The sequence below is a fragment of the Thermomyces lanuginosus genome (genome assembly GCF_041956635.1).
Source record: "Thermomyces lanuginosus strain ATCC 200065 unplaced genomic scaffold VTN49scaffold_27, whole genome shotgun sequence".
NCBI lineage: Eukaryota > Fungi > Ascomycota > Eurotiomycetes > Eurotiales > Trichocomaceae > Thermomyces > Thermomyces lanuginosus.
Genome location: NW_027192361.1, coordinates 295,482 through 315,540, shown reverse-complemented (window position 1 = coordinate 315,540; position 20,059 = coordinate 295,482). Strand labels below are relative to the sequence as shown.

Below are 20,059 nucleotides of genomic sequence, written 5' to 3'. Positions count from 1 at the left end.
GCATTTACTGTGCATTCAGTAAACATAGGCACCAGCGCGTTAATTCGCGACGCCGGGTTCTGGTTCGGTGCCGAGGGACGTTAAAGTTGAACATTGAGGCATGACGTCAACATTCTGCAGTTCCACCAAGCATTCAAGCTTGGGGAAGTGACCTCAAATCGCACCCCCATTAAAATCCTGAACGCGATGAGCTTCATTCTCTGCCCAACCTGTGCTATAGAATAGCACAAACTTTCCTTCTGGGTGCCTTTCGAGAGCGACACGGGCCTCTCTCCGCGACGATGAACTCCTCAACTCATTGGTGGAGTCATCTCTCCCTTCCGATGTCCATTTTCACGTCACCCATCGCCGCCATGCTCACTCCTACAGTGGCAGGCGGGCTGATAGGGTACTGTACTCTACGTATGTTGACCACACGCGCAGCTCCAAGAGTTACTCACAGGTCCCTTTGTTCGCCTCCAGCAAGCAAGAAACATCAACTTTATAGCAGTATCGGTCGGCCTCGCGGCTACCCTCCTGCCTGGGTCTTCGGCCCCGTTTGGACTCTACTGTACGCCTCGATGGGCTATGCTTCGTATCGCGCGACCATTGCTGGCTTGTATTCCCCGTCGTCGTCGGTACGCCACCTAGCGCACTTGTCGCAAAGCCTGTATACCGTGCAGTTAGCAGCAAACCTGGCCTGGATGCCGTTATTCTTCGGGTTTCGGAAGCCTTTTGCTGCGCTGATGGATATCGTGCTTCTGACAGGAATGGTGCTGGGTCTTACCTGGAATTATTCCCACATTGACACCGTCGCAGCTTGGTTGCTCGTTCCCTATGCCGCCTGGCTGGGATATGCGACGTACTTGAACTACGGGACAGGCTACCTGAACCAGTGGGATATTTCGGATGCTACTGTTGAGAAACGCAAAGGAAAAGAACGGGAGAAAGCGGATAATGATGGCTAAGGGCCTATTGTCAATGTGCACTGGAAAATATGCGCAAATATTCTCACGAGTATCAACCACAGGAGAAGTTACCGCGATCGATCATGCTTAGAGTATAGCAGAAGATACTATGGTAGTGCTCAAAACTCGCCGAACTTTTCATGTGGCGTTCGGCAAATGATGGTGATGCTACGGTACCTTCTGGCCTCGGTAGCATCATTCTCTCAGTGCGAACGGGTTTTCGAACGGCAACTGGCCTTGACAATGGTCTTCTTTACGAGCAAAACGACGACCAAGCCATTTCTGACTGTCCAAAGACTAATTCGATGCCTGGCTTCGTTCTTTGCTCATTGCAGTATTGATCGCCACGGAATGACCATGGCCGACGGCGGCCCGACCGTCATGGACATGATCACCAGGCACAAGGCTAACTCCAAGTAGCCTAGGCACTAGTGGTCCTGCGCAAGTGACATCTCCTCTATCGGAACGATCTGTAAACGAAATGAAATGTTGTGGGGTTGATAGCCTAAAGGTTGGGCGGCAGAATTACCGATTAGTGTGTATCGAATGTGCGGGGATCTTGGCTACTGTATCATCAAACTAATCAGAGCCTCCCTGGAGAAAAAAAAAAAAAAAAAAAAGGGGACATGTGATGATGACAGTATGACTTGCGATTCATGATCGATTCTAAATAATCGGTAGTTGATACTGGAACGGGAAAATCTGCCGTTCTTCACACGGAATCGTTTTTTTTCCAAAGGGGTCGATGGGAGATTGGAATCCGTTAGCCTGGTAGCCACGTGGGAAAATGATCAAATCAAAAGCAACAAGATGGATCCATCTCCAGGCGTAACTTCATGTCACTATCTTCTGTAACCTCTTGTCAGGGCCTCAGGTACATCCACTGGTTGTAGGGTTCTATGTGTCACGTGATCTTATACGAGGATGCCGAACCGGGCCAGAAACGGGACCTCTACCCAGGAGGCAGATAGGATGCCAGAGGAGACGCAGTTTTGGGTAATGTACTGGAATACGTTTTATACTCCACACGTTTAATGGCGCTAATTATGACAAGGAATCCGGGGATAACGTTGAAGGGCAATCGAGGGTGGCCATTGCACAGAAAGGCGTTCGACAACTTCCATGTCATTCGTACCAGGTACAAACAACGGCGCATGGAACGAGTCCCTGGCGGCGAAATATAGTGGGATACCATTGGCTCCAGATACTGGTACGGACTTGTCGAGACTGACGAGAAATGCGTTGGAGACGAATTCCTCTGCAAGATTAAGCTTATTCGTGGGGCAGTGGACCGCCGCCGGGAAGACCCTTGCTGCCAGTTGCCGCCTGGAGATCTGGGCCTCATCTGCCGTAGACTAGCCAAATCAGTATTAGCGGCAGTTTTGATTATCGATCGCATTCATCACAAGGACCATCTTTTTCTCCCATCTTTCGCCGACGAATGCCTCTACATCTGACCCCAATTTCTCGGAGTATGCTAAGCGCCTCCAAAGGTCACACTGGCTATCAGTGCAGAAATTCAACGTTGTACAGGAGCCACCTGCTACTCGCGTGGAGTCCGGGCTAGGGCCCTAATGATCAATGCTACTGATCGTTGTCGCCGGAGTCATACAGTAACCTCATACTCTCTCTTGCGTAGGAGCGTGGTGGGATAGCGTCAAGGAATCCGCCGAAAGTAATGACCGGATTGAATGGAATATGCAGCATACTCTAATCTGCAAGTCCACATGAGTGGATTGCTCAATCATGGGAGCTTTTTTTCGTTACATTCCTAAAGGATTATCGACCTTTTGCCCCTCATGAACGTTTGGTAAGGCTTGCTCCGTCGGCGGGATTTTCCAGAACGATGCCTCAAGAAGAATTCTCATGAATTGGAGTAAACTTGTTTATGGATTTAAAACGCCTTTCTGCTCCTCGTTCGAGGAGGTTTCCACTTCCACCTTTGTCGAGTTCCTTGAACTTGAACGCTCCCTTGAGTTCCTCCTCTGCTATATAGGTTTTTTTCAGAATACTTCATTGGCCTGGACGGCTGGTGCCGGCAGCATCATGAAGTTCTATTCACTCCTTCTGCCCCTAGGCTGGCTGGCTACGGCCATGGCCGCTGCGATTCCGTCGCCGGCGGCCAATACGTCGAGTCTGGCTACTCGAGCGACAGGTTATAAGTCTGTGACTTATTTCGTTAACTGGGTGCGTATGGAGCATGTGGATGAGAGGAAAGGCGTCGCCGCGTCAGTGATTGACAGCTTGACAATGCGCAGGCAATCTATGCTCGCGACTTTCAGCCCCAGGACTTGGACGTTAGCACGATTACTCACGTTCTCTACGCTTTCGCCAATGTCCGGCCGGAGACTGGCGAGGTGTATCTCAGCGACACGTACGCGGATTTGGAAAAGCATTACCCTGACGATTCCTGGAGCGACACAGGAAACAATGTCTATGGCTGCGTTAAGCGGTTCAACCTTATGAAGAAGGAGAACCGCAACCTCAAGGTGCTCCTTTCTATTGGTGGATGGACCTATTCTCCCAACTTCCCCGGGGCAGCCGCCACCGACGCCGGACGCAAAAAGTTTGCTGAGACAGCCGTGAACTTTGTGAAAGACCTCGGGCTCGATGGACTTGACATTGACTGGGAGGTAATTATTCTTCTTCCGTTGATCTTTCACTCTTGAGCTTACTGAAACCTTTGCGAAAAAAAAAAGTATCCGGCAAACGACCAGGAGGCATCCGACTTTGTCGCTCTTCTGCGTGAAGTGAGATCGGTAAGTTTTCCTTCTCAGACGCTAACACAAGTTGACTCTGACAAGATCAATGTAGGCTCTAGATGCATACTCTGCGCAGTACGCCAACAACAAGCATCTTCTCTTGTCCGCTGCAGTTCCAGCTGGTAAGCTCCATGCGCACGCTACACTCATGAGGAGACTGACTGTCGAAATTTCCAGGCCCGTCGAATTACGAGAAACTCCACCTGAGAGACATGGATCAATACCTAGACATGTGGAACCTCATGGCCTATGACTACAGCGGATCGGTAAGCACTTTCATTAAGTCACTCGGTTGAAGACCGCTTATTTAAATCCATTGCAGTGGGACACAGTTGCCGGCCACAGTGCGAATCTATACCCCTCCACCTCCAACCCTGCCTCAACACCATACAATACCGAACAGGCAGTGAACTACTACATCAACCAGGGAGTTCCAGCGAACAAAATCATCCTCGGTGTTCCGCTCTATGGGAGGGCCTTTACCAACACGGATGGTCCGGGCTCTCCCTTCAGCGGCACTGGGCCTGGGTCCTGGGAAAACGGAGTTTGGGACTACAAGGACCTTCCACTCTCGGGTTCCGAAGTGATAGAGCTGCAGGACATTGGCGCATCCTACTCGTATGATGCGGCCCAGCGGACGATGGTCAGCTACGACACGCCGGCTATCGTCCAGAAGAAGGCCTCTTACATCCAGCAAAAAGGCTTGGGTGGTGGCATGTATTGGGAGAGCAGCTCGGACAAGACGGGAGCTGACAGTCTCGTTGGAACGGTATGTCAAAGCGAATCCTCTTTACAGTTGTTTCTTAGTAGCTGATGACTGATGCCATTACAGCTTGTTAATAGCCTTGGTGGCACATCGTCTCTCGAGCAGGAAGAGAACTTGATCAGCTACCCTGCGTCTATCTACGATAACATCCGAAACGGCTAGATGACGATCACCGATTGATTGGTACAGACTACTTATTCACTGTCCATATGTTTAAGGATGATTTTGTCCTTGTCACGGCTGCACTACCTCCATGGAAGATCCACGTTGCTTTTGTTCTTTTCGGTGACGCAATTGATAGCTGTAAGAGTGATGTACTTAGCTGCTTCTTATCATGTATTGTTACTTCGCTCGTTCTTGTTGAAATCGCATTCTGCCTCGCGCTCAATAGACCCAATCGTTGCCTACAGTAGAGAGCGAGCCGGATGGACAGTCGCGAATCTGCTCTCGGCTGGCTGCTGTGAATGTACTTCTGAATGTACGGTACAATATCTGGATATAAATAACCTGAACTGCACGCACTCTGCTATACTCCGTAACAGAACGCAAAATGGTGATCTGTTTCGTATCAATTTCTGCGCAGTGCCATGCACAGAACGAAAAGGAAAATATTGGGCTTGAGGTGCTCAAAATTCTACCCTTTCCAATTCAGATCGCCCCTTAGGCTTGGACCTATACTCATTGAACTTCCCCCTTCGTTCTAAGGAAAGGATGAATCCGTTCCTATACCCTAAATTCACATGAACATGTGCTGTGGTGAAGGGCTACCAAATTGCATCTGCGACTCGGTACAGAAAAAAGACTAAGGTCTACTGTTTATAAGTTTTTTTCGACATGCGGCATGAGTAATGTACCGTATCTGCCTGCCCGGTACTATTGTCAAGCTGCCAAAGGGCATACATGTACTTCAAAGCCCGCGCCCGTATACATTGGGAATTGATGCCTTAGGTTTCAAGACGGGTCTTAGAGGAGCCAGGCGGAGACTATTCCATATTTGGATTAGAATACTTCCAAGGCGGGGTGTGCAATTTGCGATGCCGTCTCCCTAAGGTCTAGCAAGATTGTCGAGCTTGCTGCCGCCAGGTCTTGACAGAGAACTCGACAATCGAGCCAAAAATCATGTCGGACGACGCGAAAAAAGGCGTCGCAGATTTCTCATCGAAGCTAGGGCCAGCTCCCAAGAAATCGCTCTTTGAACGACAAAAGGCAGAAGCGGCAGCGAAGCGCGAACGCGAACTAGCGGAAACAGCAGCGGTCTACGAGGACTTTGTGAAATCGTTCGAGGAAGATGGCGACAGCTCGAGCTCCCGCACCCATTATTCCACTCAAAGGCAGAGACCATCTGGTTTTGGACCGCCGGGTCCTGGCAGTCTGGGCCCTGCCGGTGGTGGTCCTGGTCCTGGCAAGCGACACTTTACGAGCTCCTCGAATCGCGTCTCCGGCCCAGGCAGTCTAGGGCCACCGCCGTCGCTGAATCGAAAGCGAACGCACGATGCGTTTTCCCGCGACCGCGACTACGGGCGCCTTTCCTCCTCGAGGCCCGATACTGCGCTTGACGCCGCCTCGGCCTTCCGAGCCTCGGACGACGAAGACGACGAGTCGGCGGACAGAAAAGAAGCCGAGCGGGCTGCGGCAAAGCCGACGGTCTATCTTACCTCGATGCCGCCCGGCACATCGCCGGCCGTCATCAAGTCGTTGATTCCGCAGAATCTCTCGGTCGACAACGTTAAGATCCTCCCACCCTCAGGCCCGTCCACGGATCGAAGATCCACGTCGGCAATTGTCACGTTGTCGAGCGAGACTGCGGGGTCAGATATTGATGCGGCAGTCAGCGCGCTACAGGGCAAGTATCTGGGCCGCGGGTATTATCTCTCTATATCACGGCACTTGTCGTCGGCCGCGATCAACTCCGGGATGCCGGTCAACGTCGGCTCGTCGACGACCAGCTCTTTACCATTTGGGGCAAAGACGATCAATGTTGGTCCGCCGGGCAGACTTAACCGCGCTCCACCTCCGGGTCACCATCGGGGTGGGTTTGCGCCGCCGTCGTCGTATGGGCCGCACGCTGGTCGCGCCGGGCCTACGACGCAGGTTGAAGTTCGGCCACCTTCGGACTTGAAGCAACTTCGTCTGATTCACAAAACACTAGAGAATTTGCTGAATTATGGTCCAGAATTCGAAGCCCTGCTTATGAGCAGACCAGAAGTCCAGCAAGAGGAGAAATGGGCATGGTTGTGGGATGCACGTAGTCCCGGCGGAGTATATTATCGGTGGAAATTATGGGACATCATTACCAATTCCAAGAGCAGTGGCCGGACATCAAGATACGAACGGCCATCTTCAGTGTTATTCGAAGGTGGTGCAACTTGGGTTGCTCCAGAAAAAGTGATTCGGTTCGAGTATACCACTCAGATAGATGAGTTTGTCTCGGACGATGATTACAATTCCTCCGACGAGGATTCCGACATGGAGGACGAGCGTCGCCGGAATGCCGCCGATGATACAATGGATGCTGAGCGTGCGGTCCGGTATATGAATCCTCTTCAAAAAGCCAAATTGACGCATTTGCTTGCCCGGCTACCTACAGCAAACACCAGACTTCGCCGCGGCGACGTGGCTCGAGTGACGGCTTTCGCTATCGAACACGCCGGCGAAGGCGGCGAGGAGGTGGTTGAAATGCTGGTCGCAAACGTGCTTCGACCATTTGCTTACACACATGCTAACCCTAACCACGAGAGCGCACACCGAGACCTTCGGGAAGAGGGCAAAGCAAACGAGACACATCCAGGAGAGAATGGTGCGTCTCGGAATACTCAGATCGACACTTCTGCGGCCAAGTTGGTTGGTCTCTACGTGATCTCCGACATTCTTTCTACGTCCGCTACGAGCGGAGTTCGTCATGCCTGGCGCTACCGACAGTTGTTCGAGAATGCATTTCGATCACACAAGGTTTTCGAGCACCTCGGGCGTCTGGAAAAGGACCTCGGTTGGGGTCGCCTAAAAGCTGAAAAATGGAAACGTAGCGTGGGCACCATCTTACACCTCTGGGAGGGATGGTGTGTGTTCTCGCAGGCTGCCCAGGAACACTTTGTCCAGTCGTTTGAGAACCCGCCGTTGACGGAGAAGGAATTAGAGGCAGAAAAGAAGAAGGCCGAGGCAGAAAAGACCAACGCCGGCTTCAGCAACAAAGGGAAGAGCCGATGGAAGGCGGTCGACGAGGAGAACCTGTCTGGCGGCAGGTTCGATCCCAATCAACCCCCTCCGACGCAAGAAGCCAGCGCCACGGCCGACGGGCTGGGTGATAGCAATCTGGATGGGGAGCCAATGAGCGACATCGACGGAGAGCCCTTGACGGACAGCGATTTGGAGGACGCTAACATTGATGGCGAACCAATGGAGATGGATATCGAGTCCGATGAGGGACCGGAAGACGCACACCGGGAAGATAGTACTCGCGGCAATGAGGCCAAGGCTGCAGAGAACGCTCCGTCTCAGTCGACACCGCGCGCTCGCAAGGCTCGACCGCGCGCAGAGGACATGTTTGCAGATTCCGACGAGGACGAATCGGTGCAATAATAACACTTTGGGCGATAGATATAATGCAGAATGTTCTGGAGGGTGAAAGTAGACCGGCGTTGGGTAGAAAGATCACGGAATACGGAAAATAAGTACTCTAAAAGGAAAGTCTCTAATCTCAAGAGGCAATTACGGTAATCAACAGCTAAACCCGATAAGGGCTTCACCCCACCGTTTATTCCACCCCTCTTCGACGACATCGAGTTCTTCATACGCTGCGAGACGGAGCACTTCTGACGGAATTCGTTGTGGCTGCGCTTGTTTCGTGCCGCGCTTCTATCCATCATGGCTAGTAAGTGCTCACATGGTTGCGGGGGCCCGAGTCATGGGCTCTCTGTTTCCTGTGTCCTTTTTGTTTTTCTTTTTTTGACGGTTGACTGACTGTGCTTGTCTATCCAGACTTTGTGGAAGTCGCTCGTATGTTTGCGTCCAGAGCGCCGTTCGTTCTTTGTTAGGAATAAGATGGAGTATATGGGCTGGCCTAACGTCATGAGTTGTGTGGTTTAGAACAATTCGTCCAGTTCTACTACAATACCTTTGACACAAACCGGCAAAATCTGAAAGAGCTCTATGTAGGCGATTATTGTCCGGCGTCACCGTGACGGACCGACGCTGATGGAAGGGATCTATAGGGAGCCGAGTCGATGCTCACGTTTGAGACTTCCAGCATCCTCGGAAAGGATGCTATCATGGAGAAGTTGATGGTGAGCTATTCTCTTTTCGGTCCATTCCGATGGTTCAGTTGAACTGATGCATGAGTGCAGTCGCTGCCTTTCCAGAAAGTTGAGCACGTCGTCAATACGCTAGATGCCCAACCCAGCAACCCCAATGGCGGAGTTCTCGTCCAGGTTACGGGACATCTGAAGGTACGGACTATAACAGAACTATGACGTCTTTCCGGGGTTGGCTTGGTCGTCGCTGATGTGCAATATTGTAGGTTGATGATGAGCAGAAGATGAGCTACACACAGACCTTCCAGCTCATCCCAGGTGGTCAGAGCTATATCGTCTTGAACGACATCTTCCGCCTGGTTTACCCTGCTGCTTAATAGATCTCAAATTGTGCCTAGAGACGTCAGCAGAAACGCCCACTCGAATCAAAATATTTCATTACCACCCCCTCGTTACTCGTACTGGTTTTAGAATTTTATGCTCGTGCCTTGATTATCGATTAACCTACAATTTCGTCGTAGCTTGAATGAAACTGTAAGTCTTATTGTAAGTACACATGCCCGTTGTTGGCTGCGTTGCAGCGCGTCTGGGAGTGCCGAAGTGTACGCATGTGACCGTCCAACTGTGTTTCTCCTGTTGGGCCATGCTGTTTAGTTTTTCATCCCCCTGTCCCTCGCGTTCGGTACCTGACCGTTGCGTTTATGTGGGCGAGGGAAGGAACATTGACTGCATGTACATAAGCGCCCAAGTACTCCGTCCTGTATATAATTCAACAGGCGGAATATGTAAATTAACAACACGATCCCACGAATTAATCGCCAGGAGAATGAATAGTTCTGCCTTTGGAATTGTGTTCCATTCCCGCAGCGTAATCGCAGACGCACCATAAAAAGACCGCGGAGTTGGCTTAACGGGCTAGTTATGGCGGTTTGGGGTTTAGCCGGAAATCACCCAGATCATAAATAAATAGCATCAGCTTTCAGACCTGCAGTCCTCCCTCCGACAAAGAACAATCAACCGACAATAGGTCTCTTAAGGTGCGTCGATCTGCTTTCGCATCTGAAAAACGCTTACGTTGCTCCTTCTTGGCACTGCTCTTCCAGTTGGGTGTTGCCTGGCTGACTGAAAAGTTGAATTGAAGCTTGCGCAAACTTACCACGTCTCCGGTTACTTAACGTCCAGCTTCTCATTTGCGATCGCTTTCGAGCCAGACGGGCTTTCAGCGAGTCTAGAGCACGCGGAATTCTCAATTTATTTCCATTCCGCTTCATACTTTCGCTTCGTTGTCGCGCTTTCCTGGTAACGGCCATCTTCGACGATGTCTTTGGCAGAGGAGTTTCGCTCGAGAAACTTCGGTGAGTTCCCCCAAACCGGTACTTTATGGTGCTGATATTTTGTCATGATCACTAACTGCTTGGCCTTGCTGCAGGTATCTACGGGCAATGGTGCGTATTATGCTCGAATTCCCATGCAGCCGCAGCACCAGCTCCGGGTTGTTCTTCGCCCTAAACGCGGTTTACGGCGCTCGCAAACACTAGCTGGTAGCTTCCGAAATAGCTTGCCGTGACGACTGACACTCTTTCGTAGGACCGGAGTCATTTGCATCTTTCTCTGCTTCGCTGTCGGAGTCGCCAACATCTTCAGCGCCAGTATACGCATCCTGTTTAGTATAATCTGCCTGTGAGTGCGGGATTATCTACATCCGGTGGTCGCTCTATGCTCATACTACTTCACCAGGGTCTACGCTCCGATCATCCTCTTTGTTGAAGTACCGTTCCTGCTGCGCATATGCCCGACGTCCGAGAAGTTCGACAATTTCATTCGCCGTTTCAGCACCCACTGGATGCGCGCCGCCATGTACGCCATTATGAGCGCTGTGCAATGGGTTAGTCTCGTCGCCGGCGCGTCTAGTCTGATTGCAGCGGCCGTCCTTCTCGCCGTCGCCGGAATCTTCTACGCGCTGGCTGCCGCCAAGAGCCAGGAATTTGTGAGCAGCAAGACGCTCGGCGGCGCCGGACTGATGCGGATGGTGGTATGATCTTCCGGAGCCCGGCCATTGGTAATTGTCCCGGCTTGAAAGACTACGATCAACGGATTGCATGAGACAGGACGATGCTGTGTCGGAACGTGTTTTGAATTTGGCTTCAGGGTGGTTTACGACTGTAACAGGGCTTTGATACCTCCTCCGTTGGCTCTGCGTTTTCGATTGCATTCAGACGATACGCTTTTCATGCTGTCATGGCATTGTATTTTTAAAGATTGTTTTGTCTCGCAAGAAGAGCAGCCAACACTGTACTACTCTGATTGTTTGGAGGCTATGGCGCATCGTCTCAGGAAATGAGCAGTTTTACTATTATGTACCTTTTCTTAGTGATATAATTGAGGCCATTTTATTAAAGCTGACGATAGCGTTATGACTTTTTGCACTCGCAAATCGAAGCTGACATCCAGGCGTACCTTATCTGGCCAGAAAATCGGATCGCTGTCTTGGGCCCAACATCCGATTTTTGTGGCTGAGCTGCTGAGGTACCCGTGCTTGCGAGTCCTGCGGCTGAGCAAGCTGCCTGAGGCAGAAATGCTAGATCGCCTTCCCCTCCTCTCTGCCGGTCAATCTCGTTTTCTCTTGTCCACCCCAGCTTTGCTAGCTTAGATGAAGTCCATCGATATTTCCAGAACATGGAATCTGCTGATCTGATCAATCATGGTCCAACCATGGATATGTTCGAAAGGTGTCCCTGTGACGACGACTCCGGTCTATGCAGTAACCTAACCTATATCCACGCACCACCTGGGGATCCATTCGCCACTAGCTCACGTATTGGTACAGCCAATCCAACGAACTGTACGTCAGTCTGGGCAGTAAAAAACAGTATCATGACCGTTTCAGTGAGTGGGTCAATCAGGGCAGGTTCGTGGCAATAAGCAATCCGTATCTCTAGAACGCCTGATTGGGTGAACCCCATCTGAGGTCATGTTCCAAGGGGCAGGTCGTTGATCATCATACGCCATAGTTAGGGCGTTGAGTTCATACTCATGTGCAGATTCACCATTGCGGGTTGAGGTCTGGAATCTCCAAGCGACCACTTCCCCATTGGATGTGCCCAATCGACAAGATCCCTCTCTCTGCCCTCCCTATCTTCCACGTTTCTCTCCATTCAGTATTCCAGTTCTCGGTGAGAGCTACTACTGGGACCACGAAGCAGCATTCCAACAGATACTGGGCAAATCAAGGCTCGTGTCTTGATTACTCCGTATTCTATTTACGCTTTTGAATTCTCTGAGAGGTGAGTTGAGTCATTGGGCTTCTCTTGCAAATAATGTCTCGTGCCTTGTTGCGTTTATAGACAATGGAATTCCTGGAGCAAGCGGTGTACATCATATTCACCTCTGATAAGCTGCCTGTTTCATGAATCTTACAGATTATCTGTTCTCTACAATCTACCTGGTACTATTCGTTTGCGTTGAATTAGTTGCCCTGTTTCTTGTCCTGTGCCTTGGTTGGGATCTCTGGAGCGTGACCTCCCCGCGGTTAGTCACGGCTACATTAGGAAGAGCGAATGCCTCTTCTCTATCAGTCTTTTTTTTTTTTTTTTTTTTTTTTTTTTTTTTTTGGCTGGTCGTGCCTTTGTTGATTGATACAATTTGCTTCTTGAAATGCCTTGCATACTGTTCTTCGGTTGGGTCGACAAAGTCGTGCTGACGTTCCTGCATTCCAGTCGTCCTCCCATTCGTCTTTGAGCTTGTGCCTCCACCATGTCTGCGCCAACAGCACCAGCGATACCACCGCGTCCGACAAGATCGCCTCGAAACCCGGCCGCCAATGCCCCCTCAATACCGCCTCGTCCTGCCCATCGCCGGACCGATCGGTCGTCATCTCCCTTGCGAGACAGCTATGCGCCGTCTCCCTTGAACGACCCCCCTTCGGGCGCGGGCCTTGCTCGGATAACGTCAAACGAGCCGCCGCAGCGCCCACCAAGTGTCACGATTCCTTCGCTGGGCGAAGAAGGCATTGAATACGAAGATCTTCCGATCGATACGGGGTCGTCAGAACAGGCGACCCCGGCGGAGACGAGGAACATCAGCAGCGACTTACAGCTGCATGCTCCCAAGCCCTCACTGCCCCCTTCGAGCGCGAAGGCCAAGGTCCAGGCCGTCACTCGAACGGATTCGCGACAGGCGGCCGCAGCGGGTGTGGGCAAGCCACCCACCCCAACCCCGCAGGATCACGACGACAGTGAGAGGAAGGGTCGGTCCCTGCATTCGAGACCGACCATCTCCCGCGGAGCGTCTTCCACCACGTCTGCGAGTCGTCGCCACTCGCTTGCACAAAATGAGGAAGATTCTGAGGTCGGCCAGTGCGTTCCGATGTACCCTGATGCTGGCCCTGTGCAAGCACCATCGCCGGCGCCTCGCTCCGCCTCAGTTTCGAGTCGTCACCATCACCGGAGTTCTAGCAGCCGCGACATACTGCCTCCGGGCAGCTACGGGCTTCATGGCCATGGTGTGCACTCCAACGATAAGTTCGAGAAGGCTTGGTATGAAAAGCACCCGGATGAGCTCGCTCGTGAGGAGGGCCAATATGGTCCTGCCATCGCCCCGCGACCAGACTGGGCCCTAAGCAGCGACGATCTGAACCGGATCGTTCGTTCTTCGGCTGTAAAAGGCAGTGGAATTGGTGGGTTGCATCTGCCGTGACAAAAGAATCATATTGCTAACAGCGACATGCAGGCACGTCTCCCGCCGTGACCGGCACCCCAGAGGAGGAAGTCGGTTACATTGCTACGGAGGAGTATGCTCGTCTAGCTAGTCCAGGCCCCACCGCTGCACGCAACGACGCGTCGCAACCCGCCGTCGAGTCTCCTCTCCGACAGGCGAATGCTCCCGAAGATTTGGAGCGTACGCGCAGTGGCCAATCCGTAGCCAGCAGCGACGCGGGCCGTGTCATTCATGTGGATGACCCACATCTTCATGATAACGCGGACCACACTGCCCAGGATGCAGACGACGTGGCTGTCGACGACGAGCCGATCTTGGCGGCCGATGAGGTGCGCCCCGAGTCCGCATTTATGCACCCTGCTGTCTCGCCGCGACGCATGAGCACAGAGCCGCATGAAATCGACGGCTCTCATAGCCGCACGCCTAGTGGCACTAGCAGTCGACCCAGCAGTCTGCATCGCGCCTCGCTCACCCTCGCTCGCTGGAGCTCACGTGGTGAAGAGCGGGATGATGCTCATACGCCCCTAGAGGACGTGGAAGAGTACGAGCCATTGTTCCCTGACGATGACAAGGGCGAGAAGCCGATCCCACCGGAGGAGCGATTCAAGAAGCGTGAAAATGCGCTAAAACACCGTTTCCCTAGTCAGGATATCTGGGAAGACGCTCCGGATAGTTTACAACTGCAGGCAAGCGTCTCCACTCCGGAAATTCCAAAGGAGGAGCCCGCAAAGGAAGCAGAGGAGCAGCAGGAGAAACCGAAGGAGCAGCCTGAGTCGCAGGTGGCAGCAGAGGCCACCCAACCAGAGAAGCCGCCACGTCCGGAAAATTTGCAACGGCGGTTCCCAAGTCGGGATGTTTGGGAAGACGTTCCAGAGAGTCAGCAGTTGGTGACAACAGTGCAGCCTACCGAGAACAAGGTGACCAGCCCGGAGAACACCAAGCCGGTTGTACCTCCTCGGCCAGCCATTCCTCCGCGCCCGCAACGCGCCAAGCCCAATCTATCAACAGAGGAGAAGAAACCGCCGCAGATCCCTGAGCGGCCCAAGCCTTCGGTGCTTGCTCGCCTGCCCAAGTTTGCGAATGAGAACGCTGCGGAAGCTGCGGCACCCGAAAGCAAGCCGCGCCCAGCTGTTCCCGCCCGCCCGGCAGGCGGCAAGATTGCGGGTCTGAAGGCCAACTTCTTGGCGGACTTGAACTCGCGCCTGCAGGCGGGACCTCAGGGACCAAAGCCCAAGAAGGAGGAAAAGGAAGAGACAGAGAAGGAAGAGCAGCCGCCAGCCGAGAAGAAGCCGCTGAGCGATGCCCGCAAGGGCCGTGCACGGGGGCCAGCGCGGAGGAAGCCTACTACCGCGGCCGCCGCAACAACATCGCAGCTACCGGCTATCCCGGAGGTCCGCATCATGGATGCGTGGAGTGTCTGGGAGGTCACCGCGGATGGCACGTTGCACGTGTCGGGGACAACAATCAAACCGGCCGCGGCATCTGCGGAAGCAGACAAGGAACCAGCTGGCGAGTCTGCCGCCACGGCTCCTCCTCCCGAGCCACCAGTCACTACGGCGGCGGATGCAGAGGTAACACGTTCCGAGGAAGAGGAAAAGCCACCAGCCGAACCGGCCAAGCCAGATGTCGACACACCTGCGGAGGAGGACAAGGAGACCAAGGCAGCAGTAGAAGAACCGGCGCTGGTGTCTACAAGTCCCGACACAGAGGAGGGCACCGCCGCCGCCGCCGCAGCAGCTAGTAAGGACACGGAACAGCAATCATCGTCGTCAACAGATGCGAAGGACACGCCACCACAATCACCGTCACCGTCACCGCCCACGGACACTAACAACAATGACTCAGCTCTGAGTGAAGGTGCCCCTACTACCGCCGAAGAGAAGGAATCTGCTTGATATGAACCCTAGCATTAGCGATACAGCATGTATACGATTCGTCAGAGTAGCTCGCTTCATGAAATAGTTTTAAACAGTAAATAATAACATGGAGTATCGATTTTGCTTGATTCGTCCATTCCGTTTTGTTCCATTCTGTATTCTGTGTCTACATGAAAGACATTTTGACATCAACATCAAAACCAACAACATAGCTTAACTAGACACGATTGAAACACCATCCCATTCATTATGTATTAGCTATGTACTCATGACTTCCCTTGCTTGATCAAAAGAAAAGAAAAACCCAGATAAACCGTCCGCCATCTATCTATCAATGATGAATACTGAATCGATCGCATCGATCGACTTGCTTCTCGCACGCTGTACTGGGTCAGTCGACCAAATGAAACCCGTTCCACACAAAAATAAAAACAAACACAGAAATCAAAAAAATCCCTTAGATACACACAAATCGATACTTTGCCCAGACATCCGCCTGAAAAAGAAACAAACGAGGACCGAAAAAAAATATCAAAACAGATGTGAATCAACCCTCCCCATCCGTGGCGCTATGCAGGGGAATGCTTTATGTACAGTGACATGCTTCCGCCCGTATCTGGGATGCAAATAGGGAAAACTGAGAGTGGTATAAAGAGGATTTCATTTGCGCACACCATCCATGGCCAAAACCGGCGTCTCTACGAGCCGGTCATTCGGCACACCCTCGGCGCGTCGCCGATGGAAGAACGAGTCACACTCGCCGACGACGTGGTTCCATTCAGCGAGGGCGCGGCCAAGGTAGATCCGCTGCTGGATCAGGGATGGAGGGAATGTTTGTTTGGCCTCGGCGGCTCTCCCTTCTCCTTTCTCCTCTTGGTCTGTATCTTCTTCTTCTTCTTCTTCTTCTTCTGGATCTTGTTCTTCTTTGTACTCGTCAGTGTGGTATGACGGTGAAGGCGCACTTGCTCTGGATGTGGAAGAGCCGACAGTGCTCGGGCGTGTGGTGGTGGTAGTGGTGCCGGGGGGTCGAGGTTCGATCTTCGAGGACCGGTCAATAGTGGGGGTAGCGGTGATGGTGGCCCTCCGCTGTCGCTCGCGCAGGGAGTTGTATGTAGCCGACGGCAGACGTGGTGGGTAGACACGCAGCGGCTCATTGACCGGGAACCGCCGCTCCGGCGGCTGCCACTCGAGCGAGAACTTGAAAATGTACGGCGGGCGGTGCTGGGGGGACCCCGGTCCCGATCCCGGCCCGCTGCCGTTCGACACTTCGTCGGATGGCGACAGAGGCGTCGGTGGCGACGATGACCCCCGATCGCGGTCGTCGATGGTGGCGCCAGCATCGCTTTCATCGGAGTTGTTGCTCCCACTGCTACCAGGTCGTGGGCTTTCCGGTTCAGCTCCAGCCTTGGAGGAGCTAAACATATTCTTGAGCAGACTCCATTTGCTGCTACTGCCATTGCCGCTCTTTTGTTGTTCTTGGACGGCGTCCACCCTTTGGATAATGGCGCCTCCAGAGGATAGGGTTAGTCCCGACGACGTCGGAGGAATGACTCGGTCAAAAGACATCATCAGGTTCGGCGGGGATGGTTGCGTGTTGGTTCGAATGATTAGTAGCCGCCGTCCTGGTGCGGGACTGCATGGGGCAGTCGGGATAGGAGCTTTGTTCTCCTTCACAGCCCTTTCGTTGGCGACCACGTAATAAGCCCACACCTGCTGGAGCTTGGCCGCCAGAGTATTGCAAATTTCCCTGACAGCTGGATTAGTTTCCTGTACTTGTCTTCGATCAGTCTGGTAACTCACATCTCCACTGAATGGTTCTCCCCGGTGACTCTGGCCACCCGCCAGCACAGCAACCGATGGAAGAACGCGCGCACCATCGGATTCCAGTTGCCAAAGTATCGGTAGAAACAATCATCGTTCAGCAGCAATCCCAAGCACAGGTCGCGATGTCGCTCTGGTGAACCCGTCCAAGTTGCCCAGACGGCGAACACAAATGCAAACACACGCATTTCGGTCAATGAGTTCTCGCTGCGCATCATTCGTCGGCACACGTCCGTCCAAAACGCCCAGTCAAAGACCTCATGCTTGTTCTTCTTGCTGTAACGATGAAGAATAGGAATGGCTTCTTCGAGAAAGTCGCAGAGCACATAACAGGCATTGTGGTTGAACAGGGACGTCTTCCTCGCCGCCGTCTGCAGAATGCCCGTGAAGGTCTCTGCGTATATCTCTCGCAGGGTTCTCATCTCCTTGGCCGAGTCAGACAGGATATCGCGCAAGAGAATGATTAGTCTGTTCGTTGCCATAGACCGCTGACAGTTCGCGGACGGCAACGAAGGTCCAGACATCGACGCATCTGGCCCTTCCACGAAGTCATCAAACGTTATCAAGCTTGTTTGATACGGCTCCGGGGGCTGTGGCCCAGATTGCCGGTATAGCGTGTCTTCCAGAACCACCAGCAGCTGGCCATGGACTAATAGGACACCCGGGGCGAAGATCCGTTTCGACTTCGGCGTGTCCTTCGGGAGGAACTCGCACAGGAGGATATGGAAATATTTGACAAACACGAAAAAGAGATCGGTTTCTCGGCCGCACCAGCGAGCCGTCCATGGCCCGTTCCACGGGATCCGAGATGCACTAAGCGGGAGTTCGGGCGGCTGGCGCAGGTATCGCACCAGGCCGGCATGCGACGAAAACGTCAATGAGGTAATAGCCGGCGGAAAGTTCAAGGCCCACTCTTCCGTCGGGATGTGGCTTTCGCAGCCCCTGTGCACCGATGCCTCTGCTAGCACGCGACGCAGCACATCCGAGGGTGTCTTCCACAGTCGTACGAGCATCTCGGCGACACCGGGGCAAAAGAAGAAAGCGTACGCACAGGCCTTCCCGCAGAACGAAACGAGACTGGCGGGTGCAAGCCGCAGGGACATCTTTTCCACCACGAACGCCATCTGCGATAGCAGATTCTGGACGAACATATTCCGGATGTTGTGGTGGATGGACTCAACGACGAATTCCGAGCCCCCAGAGTCCAACGACGAGTTACTCGTTCGACTTTCGCTCGCCTGCTGTGCTCCGGTCTGCGCTGTGAAGGGAATCCTCCACTCCTGCAGCATCATGATTCCTGCCGCCGCTTCTAAATAGACTGGCCGGTCGGTACCTGCGATACCCTGACTGTGCTGCTTGCCGTGGAGGATCTCAAGAATCCCCGTCCACCACTTGTTCAAGATGTTAACCCGGCGGTCCAGATCCTCCGGCCGCAGATTCTGAACGGAAGGGTGCGAACCATAGCGGGCCAGGAACGGGAGTAGGGACGACCGGATCACACCAACCTTGAGATGAATTGGCTTGGTAGTGAACTTTTGGTAGTCCGCATCCAGCGATCTGTAAGCACTCCAGAGCTCGTCCTTTTTCCTCCTCTGAAGCTCAACGGGTGTTATGGCTGGCGTGGCTCCTTGTTTTGGAAGCGGAGGTAGCGCCGGGGCCGAGGCGTTTTGTGTCTCTAAGGAGTCTTTGTCAAAGGGCGAAGACACGCTCGACGGAGGCCCGACCGATCTGCTTCGACTCCTGGAGGTACCTCGCGGACGGTCCACTTTCCTTCCCAGCACTGACCGCCGGCGAGGACGACCCGGGCGTTCTGGCGTCACATCCTCTTCAGGCAGATTCTGCTTTTGGCCCAATCTTTCTGGGGACGACCGGCGGGATCTGGATGAGGGAGGGGACGGCGGCGAATGGTCATTGGAGCGTGATCCCCGTTGCGGAGAGTCATTGGGCGGCGGGGATGGAGTACGGGACCGAGACGACGAGATCCAAGACCTCCGCGCCAACGTGGCGAGCCGCTCCATGGCCGGCATGGACCGGACTCTTACCGGGCGCGTGGTGATTTGCGGCAAACCGTTAGAGTTTGGCTTGATCGCAACCTCCGAGTCATCACTTTTCGGTTTCTCAATTCGCGTGCCATTGGCATTCTGCGACGGTGGCGATTCCGCCTCAAGCTTGTATTGCTGCCGCCGCGACTCGGGCGCTCTGCTTTTGTTTTTGGAGATGAGAGATACCCGCCGAAGGAGCTCCCTCCGCCCGGTCGGCGCGTTGCTTTCTTTGTTCACGGACGCATCGTTCCCATTCTGAGGCACTCCGTTCACTCCATTCACTACATTCGTTTTCTCTGCGTGCGGCGAGCGTGGCTGCCTTTCGGCGTTCTTAGGGGTTGGTCTAGCAACTCTGGGGGAGCGGTGCAGGAATGATTCGGCGTTGTCGGCATCGCTGGTATTGGCGGCAACCGGAGCTTGAAGCGCCGGTTGCGCCATCGTTTTTTGGGGCCTTTTTTTAGTTGGCGAGCGACGGCTGGGCGGGCTGCGACCAACGAACACCACTCAAGTTTAAGCCATTGGAACCATTGATCTCGGAAAAGAGAAACGATCAATAGACAGGCTCAAAAGAGATCAAAGATTTGAGAGTAAATAGAAGAATAGTTGCAAAATAGCAAAACGATGAGCTCCTTCAAAGCTGAGCTCACCGGGGCCCACGATCGCCGGTGGATCGACCACTAGGTTCGAGGACAAATCAAGAGTCGTCGCCGGGACAGGGCGGAAATGAGCGTAGGCTCGAGAATATTCAGTCGTGTTGCATTCCTCTCAGGGATGATGAAATAACGGGTGTCACCGTGTCTCAGGTTTAAATGGCCAGGCAAGGGAGAGAAATAGGTCTGAGTAGGGCGCAGTGAGACAGCGATCGAGCTCTCCCTAGCGAT

The 20,059-nt window shown here is 53.3% G+C and overlaps 7 protein-coding genes across 7 annotated transcripts; 6 read left to right on the top strand and 1 right to left on the bottom strand.

Annotated features, from left to right (window-relative positions):
- Nucleotides 1–281: 281 nt before the first annotated feature.
- On the top strand, nucleotides 282–947 carry VTN49DRAFT_2326 (uncharacterized protein; the record flags this gene model as incomplete). Its single annotated transcript, XM_069410039.1, has 2 exons — nucleotides 282–402; nucleotides 463–947. The coding sequence occupies 2 exons, from the start codon at nucleotides 282–284 to the stop codon at nucleotides 945–947; spliced, it is 606 nt and encodes a 201-aa protein (XP_069268884.1).
- Nucleotides 948–2,993: 2,046 nt separating this feature from the next.
- Nucleotides 2,994–4,637, top strand: VTN49DRAFT_2325 (uncharacterized protein; the record flags this gene model as incomplete). Its single annotated transcript, XM_069410038.1, has 7 exons — nucleotides 2,994–3,134; nucleotides 3,206–3,580; nucleotides 3,647–3,706; nucleotides 3,762–3,831; nucleotides 3,887–3,975; nucleotides 4,032–4,478; nucleotides 4,542–4,637. The coding sequence occupies 7 exons, from the start codon at nucleotides 2,994–2,996 to the stop codon at nucleotides 4,635–4,637; spliced, it is 1,278 nt and encodes a 425-aa protein (XP_069268883.1).
- A 957-nt stretch (nucleotides 4,638–5,594) lies between these two features.
- Nucleotides 5,595–8,051, top strand: VTN49DRAFT_2324 (uncharacterized protein; the record flags this gene model as incomplete). The annotated part of the gene is made up of 1 exon (XM_069410037.1): nucleotides 5,595–8,051. The coding sequence occupies one exon, from the start codon at nucleotides 5,595–5,597 to the stop codon at nucleotides 8,049–8,051; it is 2,457 nt and encodes an 818-aa protein (XP_069268882.1).
- A 285-nt stretch (nucleotides 8,052–8,336) lies between these two features.
- On the top strand, nucleotides 8,337–9,897 carry VTN49DRAFT_2323 (uncharacterized protein; the record flags this gene model as incomplete). The annotated part of the gene is made up of 8 exons (XM_069410036.1): nucleotides 8,337–8,343; nucleotides 8,451–8,468; nucleotides 8,559–8,623; nucleotides 8,684–8,755; nucleotides 8,816–8,917; nucleotides 8,989–9,040; nucleotides 9,750–9,759; nucleotides 9,864–9,897. 8 exons carry the CDS (start codon nucleotides 8,337–8,339, stop codon nucleotides 9,895–9,897), a joined length of 360 nt encoding a protein of 119 aa, XP_069268881.1.
- Nucleotides 9,898–10,040: 143 nt separating this feature from the next.
- Nucleotides 10,041–12,460, top strand: VTN49DRAFT_2322 (uncharacterized protein; the record flags this gene model as incomplete). Its single annotated transcript, XM_069410035.1, has 6 exons — nucleotides 10,041–10,077; nucleotides 10,152–10,167; nucleotides 10,310–10,402; nucleotides 10,460–10,754; nucleotides 11,954–12,006; nucleotides 12,439–12,460. The coding sequence occupies 6 exons, from the start codon at nucleotides 10,041–10,043 to the stop codon at nucleotides 12,458–12,460; spliced, it is 516 nt and encodes a 171-aa protein (XP_069268880.1).
- Nucleotides 12,461–12,475: 15 nt separating this feature from the next.
- On the top strand, nucleotides 12,476–15,333 carry VTN49DRAFT_2321 (uncharacterized protein; the record flags this gene model as incomplete). Its single annotated transcript, XM_069410034.1, has 2 exons — nucleotides 12,476–13,397; nucleotides 13,451–15,333. The coding sequence occupies 2 exons, from the start codon at nucleotides 12,476–12,478 to the stop codon at nucleotides 15,331–15,333; spliced, it is 2,805 nt and encodes a 934-aa protein (XP_069268879.1).
- A 642-nt stretch (nucleotides 15,334–15,975) lies between these two features.
- On the bottom strand, nucleotides 15,976–19,616 carry VTN49DRAFT_2320 (uncharacterized protein; the record flags this gene model as incomplete). The annotated part of the gene is made up of 2 exons (XM_069410033.1): nucleotides 15,976–17,062; nucleotides 17,116–19,616. The coding sequence occupies 2 exons, from the start codon at nucleotides 19,614–19,616 to the stop codon at nucleotides 15,976–15,978; spliced, it is 3,588 nt and encodes a 1,195-aa protein (XP_069268878.1).
- Nucleotides 19,617–20,059: the final 443 nt, after the last annotated feature.